We start from the raw sequence: 11221 nt of genomic DNA, 5'->3' as shown, positions 1-11221 counted from the left end.
TAAAACCATTTATTCAGGAAAGGGGTTTTAAAGAGTTATCTGGTTCTTACTGGAACCATTAGTGTTACCAAGAACCCTTGAAAAACCCTTACTTCGGGGAAAGGGTTTTTCAGAAGCAAATGGTTCCAGGAATAACCTCAGCCCTTGTAGAAGGACACTTTTGGAACCCTTGTTTCTAAGAGTGTAGGATGACCCAAAGTCAGATGTGTATAGATGAACTATCTGACCAGAACATGAAATACAGACCTCCATAAGGCAAAGAACAAGCCATACTTCTTCTACTACGACTAAAAAAATGCACCGGCATATTCTCAGTCTGCTTCTGTGTGGATAAAGGTTCACAGTAATCCAGCTCTGGTGTGTTCTCCATGTCAAAAACATTCAAACACCCTTCATTAAAAACAGGCCCAGTGTCAACGACAGCAGTCGCACTCGGATTATCCTCATCCAACCTAACGTTTACGTTTAAATACAACAGCGTATGAAACTGTGCTGTGGCTGAACGTACGACAGCCAGAGAAGAGTTAATAAGTTCTCACCTCACACGGCGACACCGACTTCATGCAGTTTTAACCTGAGACTGAAAGACGCCTCCCCCCCACTTAAAGTCAGAAGTGGGCGTGGCCTCACCTCCAATTAGTCCCATAAAAATTCAGAAATTGGAGGAAAGCAAGACATGTCTACAAATTAAAACGAAACAGTACTATGTGTGCGATTGACTTTAGGTGAGTCAAATATGACAAAGAAGCCATGTTTATTTTACTTTTGAATGTGAGTGGCAGCCATATTGGAAGCCTATATATTGGAAATCCACCGTAAAAACTTCAGACGAGGGACTGCGAAGTTCTGACTTCCAACTGCACGTGGAAAACCTCAACGTCATCAAATTGGATTTGTTTGAATCAGAATACAAATCGGTACATGAATGCTATGACACAGCATTTCAATTATATCTTTTAAGAGAATATTGATGTTCCAGCTGTTAGACTTTATTGTAGATACAAATGTATTAATATTAAAATAATCTACATTTAATTTACAAAACTATTCGATCAGAGACAACTCCAAGGTTCCAACTTGTAATATGAGCCGACTGCAGCTTAAAGTGTGTGATATTTCCAGGCTCGTGTTCAAACCCGACTGAAATATAGATGCAAACTTATTAAAACAATCTATATTTAATTTGCAAACTTATATTAGATTACAGAAAAAGGTATTTGGAAGAGTCAGTACATCATGTGTTGCTCAGTTTGAAAAGAGATCTTTGAAGGGAGCACATCATCATCAAGACCTACACAACCACACATTTTTTTGTTACATCAATAGTTGTTTTATCTTTACCACTGGCCTCTAAAAGGATACTATAAGCTACAATCGTCATAGGATTCATATATGTAATTACAAACAAAGCTTATTTACCTATCAGGAGCCTGGGTTATGAAAGTCCTTGACCTTGCTGGTGCCGTTATTTTTGTAAACACTAACCAAGGCGTTAACGGGGGGGGGGGGGGGGGGGGGGGGGGGCGGTGGTGGTGGTGATGGAGAATTCCTCATCTCCAATACAAAACAAACAAAATAAACAAAAACTAGCAAACGAGATCGGAAAAAAGCAGCTGCCTACAGAACAGAAGGAAGCCAGTCCAACAAAAACATGGAGAGGGGGGAGGAGGAGGAGGGACGGGACGGGAAGAGAAGAAACCATCTCAAATTATTGCCCGGAAAAGGGGAAAAACAAAGACGTATCAACACATCTGATGGAGCCCCATCCTGCGACTGGAAACCATGGAAACCACGGCGACGCAGGCCATCACGGGAAACTTTGAACATCATCACGTCTGCTTTACGCAACTGCAGAAATAATAATAATAATAATAATAGGAAATAACTATTCAAACAACATCATACATTCTCCAACAGCAGTAGGTTTTACAGAGGGTGGTTTTTGTTGTTTATAGTGGGATGTCTTATTGAGACAAACTTCAGTATGGTGGTGGCAGACAGGGCCACAGACCACAGCCCCCTCCTTCCCCTCAGAGCTGTAGTGCAGGTGCACGTGATTCAGGGCCAAGGAAAAAGATGGGTGCCATAAACACACACCGCTGTTCAATTTTCATGTACACCCCTGAGAAAGCCAGACAGAAATACAGGCATGGGGGGGGGGAAACAGGGAGGGAGGGGCTGAAGAAGAAGAAGCACACACAGGGAGGAGGAGGATTTTTTTTGTTTTTGTTTTTTTTTTGTTTTAGGACTGTGCTTGTCGGAGCGGGCGAGGACGCAGACCCCCGGCGCCTCTTAGTCTTCGTCGTCGTTCTCGTCGTATTCATCCTCGTCGTCGTCGTCGCCCATGTACGACACGGGAGTCTCCACGCGGGAGCCGCTGTAGTGGGAGTCGTTGGAGCTGGAGGCCATCGTACCGTCAGTGCAGCCGTCACTGAGGAGGAGGAGGAGAAGGAGGAGGAGGAGGAGTTAGACAACGAGACAGTTTAGACTGGGAGGGGTTTTGTTTGTGCAGTGACTGGTAAGGCTGGCTCACCTGCTCGCTGGGTAACGCGCTCCGTTCGCCGAGGATCCTCCAGTGATGTAGACGTTGCTGATGGGACCCTTTGCCATCTCTGAAAAACACAGAGACACAAATGCTTTGATGATGATCCAAGATACATCAAATTTCCATCCTGCAGTTTTTACCCTCACGTCCACTTTAAACCCATCAGGTCAAATAAGTGATGTTATGTTGTGTTGTTCTCAAATCTGGGATTAACTTTGTGGCCTAAAGTTTTGCTGTGAAAATTGACAAGCCAAAACATCATAAGTCCCGAGTGGACAAGAGGATCTGAAAAGTGTGAAGCAACAGTTTGAGATTTTCACCAAAGAAGCCAACCAAGTAAAGTGTCAGAAGAGGTTTCACAGTGCCTGACCCGGTGTTTCCCAAACCTCGAAAAATGACTTCATTGTCAGCAAAGAAACCAGAAAATATTCACTCTTAAGAAGCTGAAACATCAGGGATCTTGTTTTTATAGGGTGTGTGTCTGTGTGCACAGGGAATATCCAAATATCTTCTAAAAGGGGAAAACAATGTTTTCAACAAGATCTGGCTCAGCATTTGTTAACCACAGCATTTGTCAGTTGTGGACTCTGATTCTGATCATTTGAGTCAATCGATCATTAAATTCCATCTAACCACATCACAAACTTAGAGCAAGGACAGCGTTTCAGTGAGAATGAAAGATGTTCCATATTCTATTCTTCTGAAGAAGAGTCCAAATGGCACTGACCTATAACATAGGGCTCCAGAGCTTTGGGCACCAGATTCCGTGCGACCTTCAGATCCTCCGGAGAACACTTGCCCACCTCCAGGCCGCAGGCCATGCCCATGCGCTTCAACACCTCGATGTCGTCGTGGATCTCAAACATGTTGTCGAAATTGAACAAATATTCAAACCTGTGGATGAGGAAAAAACAGAAATAAACAACATTTTACAGATTTCAAAACATTTATTTAAGGGGGTTCAGGGAGCTGAGAATTATATAAAAAACCCTACACACACACACACACGATTCCTGACATGTAGTGAGCTTCAGGCATTGCACTCACAGGTAAAGTGTAATCGACTTTAATGGTCTAACCAGTCTTGTTTTCCTGTTCTTATCGAGCCCCGCTGCGAGTCTAAACATGGACTGCTGTGTTTGCAAAAAACAACCAGTGTCCAATAAAACTCTTAGGAGACAACAATGGGATTGTGAAACTCCCACATAACAGATGACAGTTTGAAGATAAAGTGGAGTGACAAGTCTTCTCTCTCTAAGAAATTAAACACAAACCCAAACACACGTTTGATCCCAGCCTGTCAACAAGTTAGTGACAGCAGATAACACTGTACCGATTGATGTTTGAGCAGCGACAGCGGCATTTAGCAACAGCTGGAATTGAGAAAGCTGTGAAGGACGTGTTTTCTGTGCTTCTTTGCTAATGATTATTGGTAACGATCGCTGACAAAACCAAGCGCTGAAAACAGCAAAATGACCTAACCTCTACTCACACAATTCCCTCTCTTAACACTTTTTTTTCTCCTCTTTTCATAAAAGGGACAAAGTTTGGGTTAAATTTGCCTGCATTGACACCTGCTCTGACACTAGGGGGAGTTTAGGGTTTTTCCATAACAATTCTCAAGTTAATGCAAAGTTGATTTTCCCACTTTTTAAAGCTAGCAAACTACCGTGACCCAAACATAAAGCGTGACAAGAACACGGTTATGCATAATTTAGCAACTTATTTAAAGCCATAAATACACACAACACATGATATATGAATCACTCCCAAGAGAAGATTCATTTAAAGCTAATTTATGCATGTTTTTTGAGCATATACACAGAAATATTAACTCAAAGGTTGGAGAAATTCAGCTCGTATGACCCATGTGTGTGATTTAAACTCTCAAATCGTTGTTTTGTGTTACTAACTTCTTCTGAGGTTTATAAAGTAGTAGTATTTAGTAGAACAGTTGTTAAAAACGTTATGGGCTAATCTGAAGGGACACAGATAAATAATTTCCTGTGACATAAATCATGAGGATGTTGCATTTGCTTCTAAAAGGAGAAGCAGACGCTGACGTTGCACCGCTGCTGCACCACATGCTGCTGACTCTTTTCCTCCAGGAGGGTAAACTTTAAAAAAAAAAAAAAGCCTTGAAAATAAAACCACATACTTGTCATTGGAGATGCTGCAGTCGATGACAGTTTTCTTGCTGGTGTTGACGATAATAAAGGGAAGGTGGATGATGGAGTTGGGAGGTGGGGATCTGTTTGCCTGCTGCTCCGCTTGTCTGTTCCTCTGAACCAGGTTCTTAAAAGCTATTTGCTGTGAACGAGAAGAGCAAAGAAAGACAATATTAGAATTCTATGTAACTAAATCTCTTTTTGGTGAAAATGTGTCCGAAAATGTGTCCCATTTCAATTTTGGAACCTTCAAAGTCCAACCTGTCAATTTATTCCACAACACCTACTGTCACAGTTCAGCTAATGTGTTTGGGTGGTGCCGCAGTGAAAAGGGTCCCCCCCTCGAACAGTGTTTTGCCGCACCATGTTCCATTTATTATACACAGGTTTTGTGGGATAGGAAAAATTAATATAATTTTAAAAAATAATCAATAAAAAAAGAGTTTGTTTTGCATTTGTTTGTTGTTTTTCTGCCAACACTACAATAAAAGAAAATTGGCTTTAAAGTAGCTTTACTGACACATTCATAGCTGCCATGAGGAAAAGGTAAATAACTGATGTTACTTCCTCACCTGCAGTATGAGCTCCTGAAGTTGTGATTGTTTCTGCTTAATTCTCTCGAGCCGCCTTTGTCTTTCCACCTAAAAGGAAAAAGTGACAGGTGAAAAGAGGGGAAAACAACCTAAAAACAAGCCCATATATAAATGTTAATCTTAACTGAGATTTTACCTCTAGATTTTGGCACTCCTGTGCCGAGTTGGTGGGCAGGCCAATCCACTTGATTTCTTTTTTCTCTTTCGAGATAATGTTCATGGCCATGAGCACGTTGAGAGCGTCGTACACACGCCGCCGAATGTTCTTCTGGTCGTACACGTGCTACAAGGGGAAAATCACAACTTTAAACTTTGATCATTACACAGGACCCTTTTTTAAAAAAAAATGTGTATAAGATCCAGATTTGCTCACCGAGTCATTGGGCGACATGTGGTTGTCTGCAGAGCTGAATTCTGCCACCAGTTCGTCTGCCACCTCATTGTAAGTGGTTACTCCCTTCTTCTGCACCTTCTCGCATACTTTCATAGAGAAATGCCTCAGGCCCTTTCCATTCTTGTCCCCTTTCTTTCCACGTTTTCTGCAGGCGGAACGGATTAAACCAATGATTACTTTGGTACAAAACGTGTTAATTACACGTCCCCTAACCACCACAGAGTTTGGAACTTTTGAGAACTTACCCTGATGACCAAGGGGAGGCGTCCGATGGTTGACTCTGAGTGAGGAACTGGGAACTTGGCGTGTGCGGACTGCTTACCAAAATTGTATTTGATACTGTGGGCCTCTGGGGTGTTCCAATCACCTGGAAAGAACACGAGGAGAGTTGTAACTTTTCATATTAGCATTATAAATTAAATGAATGCCCAAAAAACTGTATATTCACGTATTGATGCATTATAAGGTGGGACATAAGTATCCATTACTTTTCCTGATAGAAGAATTCACTAAAGTATTATTTCAGACATCTTTATTATCAATCATAGCCGTGGCTGCTGATCAACTGAGGACATTGCTTGAAGTATCTCAGAGTTGTGTGATCTATTCCTTCACTAAAGGTTGTTATCTAAGCTGATTCCCGTTCTGTATATCTTCCATATATACAGTATGCAGTATAATGAGATGATGGGTGTAATCCTGCTGACTGTAGAGTTGATAAGCTTAGGATCAACTGCCTCCACCCTACCTCAGCTCGGTCACCTCACAATGATAATGGAGGGGCTTACACAACAGTAAGACTGCAGAGAAAACCCAGCGTGCACATCTACACAAACAAAACGCACCTGCGGGTGACTGACAATTTACTAAGCTGACCTTAAGGTTCAAAACTCCCAACACAAATGTGGTTTTGTGGAGCATCAACTCACCATGTGTGGCAGATGTTGCATGTGTGCAGCAATGTTCACGTTCGATGGCCCAAGGGTTTTGGGCAGTAGTTGTTTGGCCAAAGGTACAGCTGTGGGCTGGACAGTAACCAAAGATAGGACGCCTAGAAAAAAAACATGAGGACACCAGTAATGAGTCGAGCCCTTGATTGAACCTCCATTGCCCCCTGTTGTCCAACTACAAGCACACCATAGTGGGACTAATCAGACTGCACTGTTTGATATGGCAAGAAACTACTCCTACAATAGAGGCAGTAACTACTTTGTACCTTTGCTGGGGCTCAGATTCTGATCGATGAAAACCTTCAACTCTCCATTTGTTTCAATCAGACCAACCTACAAAGGTCAAGAAGTTAAATACTACTTCAAAACAAGCAGCAGTAAAACAAAGTTATAGCAGATGACCAGCTTGAGTAATAGCAAAGTATCAAAAACACCATCAAAATGACATAAAAACACAAATGTTTGGAAATGAAGACAAGTACTTACATCTTTTGCCATGATCCCAAAGGACCGGAGAAGTTGAGATTCAGGTAAAAAAAAAATATCTTCCTCTTTTTTGACTCTTCAAACCCCTGAAGAGAGAAAGGCAGAAAACTATTATCCTCCAAAAAACAACAGTTTGACATCATACTTTCTGGTTTTCAACATGTAAAATCAGGTTTATGTGGGCAACGCTGTTTTTGTTTGATTGTCTAGAAAGAAAGCTTCTGCTTCAAAGTGTGCAACACATGCTATGGCTAGTTTGTCCATTTGGGCCACTGTAGATGCATGGCAGTGCAAGATGGCAGCCACCATAAAAGCATTGGTCCTTGCGATCTGAGCCGACAATAAACTGTGATCAATCCGTTAGGATCATAAGCCCGACGTCGGAATCAAACCTCACAATCACAAACTTTAGAGCACTTTAAAATCCAGAAACATCCATTCAATGAAGAAATGGAAAACGATGTTACTGATAACCAAACCGGGTCAAGAAGAGCAGAGTGGTGCTACAGTAGAACTTTATATTGCAAAAGTGCCATTACTCCACAGTGACATAAAACAAACAGTTTTTGTGCTGAAGCAATAATACACTTTTACAAACATACATGTGTAGTAAATTAAATTTCTGTAAATAAACCATCCTACATGTTACACACTGGTTGATACTGAATTTTAAAATCTGCCCAAATAGTCAGTATACTGCTTTTCAATGAGATTATTGCATTCTGCATGTTTTCCCAATACTCTGCAGCCCTAATTTGAAAAAGATTTACTTTTTGCGTGTTTACAAAGCAATTAAACTCGTTTCTGAAGTGAGGCCCATTTGAAGTGCTTGGTGCCAAGCACATTGTGTGTGTATGTGTGTTGGAGCTACATCACTGACGTTCGCTTGAGTTTTACAATGCGAAATTGAAGGAAATTTCCACATTTCTGAGAACGAGCTCAGCCGTGAGAATCTTTCAGGGTGTGTTCCTGAATGCGCGGTGTGCGCAGAAAAACACATCAAACCAAACCCTCGATGGTCACAACTTTTACCAGGCTAAGTGTGCAGGAGGCCTACTCCAGGTACCGAGCACGTCCTCCACACAAGCATCGTCAAAAACTTCTACTACAGGGCGCACACGCGCGCCAACTTCATCCCACCGACCGCAAAAACACATTAATGGCATTTAAACACACGCACAACACGGTTACAGACGTGACGGCTGCATGCATTCATGTGGTACCACGTTAGCACTGGACAGTCTTTTGTTGAGTGCAACGAGCTAACAGTTAGCGTTACATCCAGCTTACGGGCGCAAGCTAGCTGGCTAGCTTGTGCACGCTTTGAGGAGGTTTCCCGTCAAAAAATGAGCATCCCTTGGTACCGTGCTACAAATCCCGCACAAATTGTGCACAATGTTAACATTTAGGGACAGTGTGCGACAGGATAAAGTTGAAATGGTGGGTTTGTGTGCACTTACGAGTGCACTCTCCTGTTTCTTCGACGGCTGTTGTTGTTGGCATTTGAGATCGGAGGAAGAGGAGGTCTAAATCCCTTCCAAACAGGAAACAAACTAAGTATTGTCGAAGTACTTTTTTAACATTTCTACACTCGTATCAAGGGATAAAATGCCCCATTTGTGACGAGCACCTGGCAAGTTGCGCGTATTGTCGCTACAAGTCTGTGTATTTTGCCGTTTACTGCGGTCAGTAAGTGAGGGATTATACACTGGCAGGAGGTCGATGAAAAATGGGTCGTTTTCAATTGAAGACAGGCAGAATAATGAATGGGGTTAAAAAAGAGAAACGACATCTTCTTTATTCCGACTGAGTGATGTTAACTTTGCAACACGTTTGATCTGTGTGACAGAAAACACTGTTATTGGAGCTTCCAAAAACATGCACCTTCATGACTTTTCACATGCACTAAGTGCATATTTTTGTTGATGTTGGATCACAATATTTTATTCCATATTCTCTGTATAGCTTTGATGTTTATCCATGTGTTCAATATTTAACTCTTATGCTTAGTGTAACTAACTGTTGTACTATATTAGTATTTTATATTTTTGACATGTTTTATATACACACTTTTTGGACCAATAAAATACGTTTCTCTACACGTCTTTTTAAAAACACCTCACAGCTAATGTCATTCACACTTTGTCATAAAAGCCTGTTGCTGGTAATTAGGTTACTTGTTTATTTTAATGAATTGGTGTTTTGTTGACAGTCTTGGTAGACGTTTTACTGTCAAATACTTGCTAAGAACTCAGTAGATACAACAGTGGCTTCGTCGTCTTGAGTCAACGTGGATGTATTTACTAAACACACAAAGTAATTTACCATTCAACATTTTACTACCGAATAAACCATCCTGTAAGTTCAACATGAAAACAATACCAACGTGTGTGTGACTACGGAGTTATTAACGTTAGTGAAGTTAACTCATGTACGAGCGTTTTCATGTTTCAACAATATGAAAGTAAACAGAACAAGCATAATCGATCGACTATCGACACAGTCAACTAAATGCCCCGCTAATGGTTGCATTAGTTTTCACTACGTACAGACAAATTGGCAAATTGTCAAATGACGCATGAAAGTTAAACGGCTATGTACACTGCTACATTAAACTGCTAAGTAATGCGTTAATTATAGTTTTGCGACGACAAAAACAAGCCATTGCTGTTAGAAAAGCCCCGAACACCTGCGCTTTGTTAGCCCGCTGTGGCTTCGCTAGCCTCGTAGCTAGGCGGCGGAGCTAACCCCACAGCTGTCATCGACAACACCACAGTTAGCCGGGCTTTCGCCGCGGCTAGCTCCGCGTTACTACGCGGCTTATTTCAACCACAAGTGGACCAAAGTGATGACTAAAACGTGTGCATCAGTCGGTGAACTGTGTTTCGGGCCGAGCTTGGCAGCGAACGCATCGAGAGGCTTGACTTACCGGTGCACTTCGCAAGTTAGCGTCACTGTGTGTTTAGCCCTTTTCGGTCCGCTCCCCGTTAGCCTCGCTACAGCAGCGCGTCTCACAATCTGATCTTGGCGGTGCCTCACTTTGGAGCCGTCTGATTGGGCAACATCGACGTGACGTCGGCAGAGCAGTCAATGCAGTTCCTGCCCACTTCCTGCATCTCCCGGGAACTGGAGGTGCACCAACCGTCTCCTGGATGTGTTACACCGCCACCTGCTGTGCAGGAGGGCGAAGGTGATTTTTCACCTTTTTTCCCAGTTACCTCAGAATCAGGGGTCACCAGCCTTTTTGAGAACTAACAGCGGGGCAGAGATAGACTTGTAGAAGGAATCTCACCATAATATGACTTTGGTAGAAGTTAAATTCGTATTATATCATGTATTTGCTTTCCAATGCACTCATTTAATATTTTTCTTCACCTATAGGAGGTGGGGGTTTATCCTGTGACACAGTCTGTGAATGAGTTGGTATGAATGGCAATAGTTTTCCCTCAGCTGCAGCAGCAGCAATGTAATAATTATTTCCTGTACATGCTGATGTGAGAGCGATTACGTGGCATTCCCCCCACTGTAATCAAACCAGAAAAACGAAAGGCTGGTGCCTACAGATACTCTATCAGCTGTGTGAGCCATTCAAACTTACTCAAGGGTGGAGTCGTTTTCATGGGAGATAAAAAAAAAAAAAACACGATAAAAAAAACACAGCTGAGCAAGAAACCACACACTCTTTCACACCCCATACACACACACACACACGTGTTATCCTGCCGGACTGAACACTGCATGGTCCCATCTTGTAACTGGATCTGACAGATCGTGTATAAAAGGTTAGGTATTTATGTTATTATTGACACAATATGGCTTCAAAATCTATTATCGCATATCGGCACTTTACTGGTCTTGATTCCCCTGAATAGCCACCAGGGGGCAACTCCACTCGAAAAAGAGGTGTGAATGAATGGAAGTCTATGGGAAATTAACTTTCTGAGGTTGCCATCTGTACTCCAAACTGTGCAGTTTTTAACACTCCTGAGAAGTTAATCGTCTAGATCACGTGGCAAACTCAAGGCCCGGGGGCCAGATGTGGCCCGCCACGTCGTTTTATGTGGCCCGCGAGTGATTAATTGGTC

General features: G+C 42.2%; 1 protein-coding gene across 2 annotated transcripts; it reads right to left on the bottom strand.

Moving 5' to 3' along the window:
* Positions 1 to 1539: 1539 nt before the first annotated feature.
* On the bottom strand, positions 1540 to 10152 carry tfdp1a (transcription factor Dp-1, a). 2 transcript variants are annotated; one of them, XM_083902093.1, is made up of 12 exons: positions 10066 to 10152; positions 7137 to 7222; positions 6917 to 6983; positions 6630 to 6751; positions 5946 to 6067; positions 5680 to 5845; positions 5443 to 5589; positions 5286 to 5354; positions 4704 to 4855; positions 3273 to 3439; positions 2534 to 2612; positions 1540 to 2431 (listed from the first exon to the last, which is right to left on the bottom strand). In XM_083902093.1, exons 2-12 carry the CDS (start codon positions 7146 to 7148, stop codon positions 2293 to 2295), a joined length of 1242 nt encoding a protein of 413 aa, XP_083758219.1. In that variant the 5' UTR covers positions 7149 to 7222; positions 10066 to 10152; the 3' UTR covers positions 1540 to 2292. The 2 variants fall into 2 exon arrangements, with proteins under 2 accessions (XP_083758219.1, XP_083758218.1); XM_083902092.1 differs by lacking the exon at positions 10066 to 10152 and adding an exon at positions 8597 to 8641.
* Positions 10153 to 11221: the final 1069 nt, after the last annotated feature.

The sequence above is a fragment of the Microchirus variegatus genome, assembly GCF_963457635.1.
Source record: "Microchirus variegatus genome assembly, chromosome: 16".
Taxonomy (NCBI): Eukaryota; Metazoa; Chordata; class Actinopteri; order Pleuronectiformes; family Soleidae; genus Microchirus; species Microchirus variegatus.
The sequence above is the reverse complement of the archived record's forward strand: the minus strand, read 5'-3'. Positions and strand labels throughout refer to the sequence as shown.

Coding starts and splice junctions, on each gene's coding strand:
- tfdp1a (XM_083902093.1), bottom strand. Junction 5,846..5,945: donor GCCTCCCCTTGGTCATCAGG/GTAAGTTCTCAA, acceptor TTCCGCCTGCAG/AAAACGTGGAAAGAAAGGGG. Junction 5,355..5,442: donor AGGAGTGCCAAAATCTAGAG/GTAAAATCTCAG, acceptor TTTTCCTTTTAG/GTGGAAAGACAAAGGCGGCT.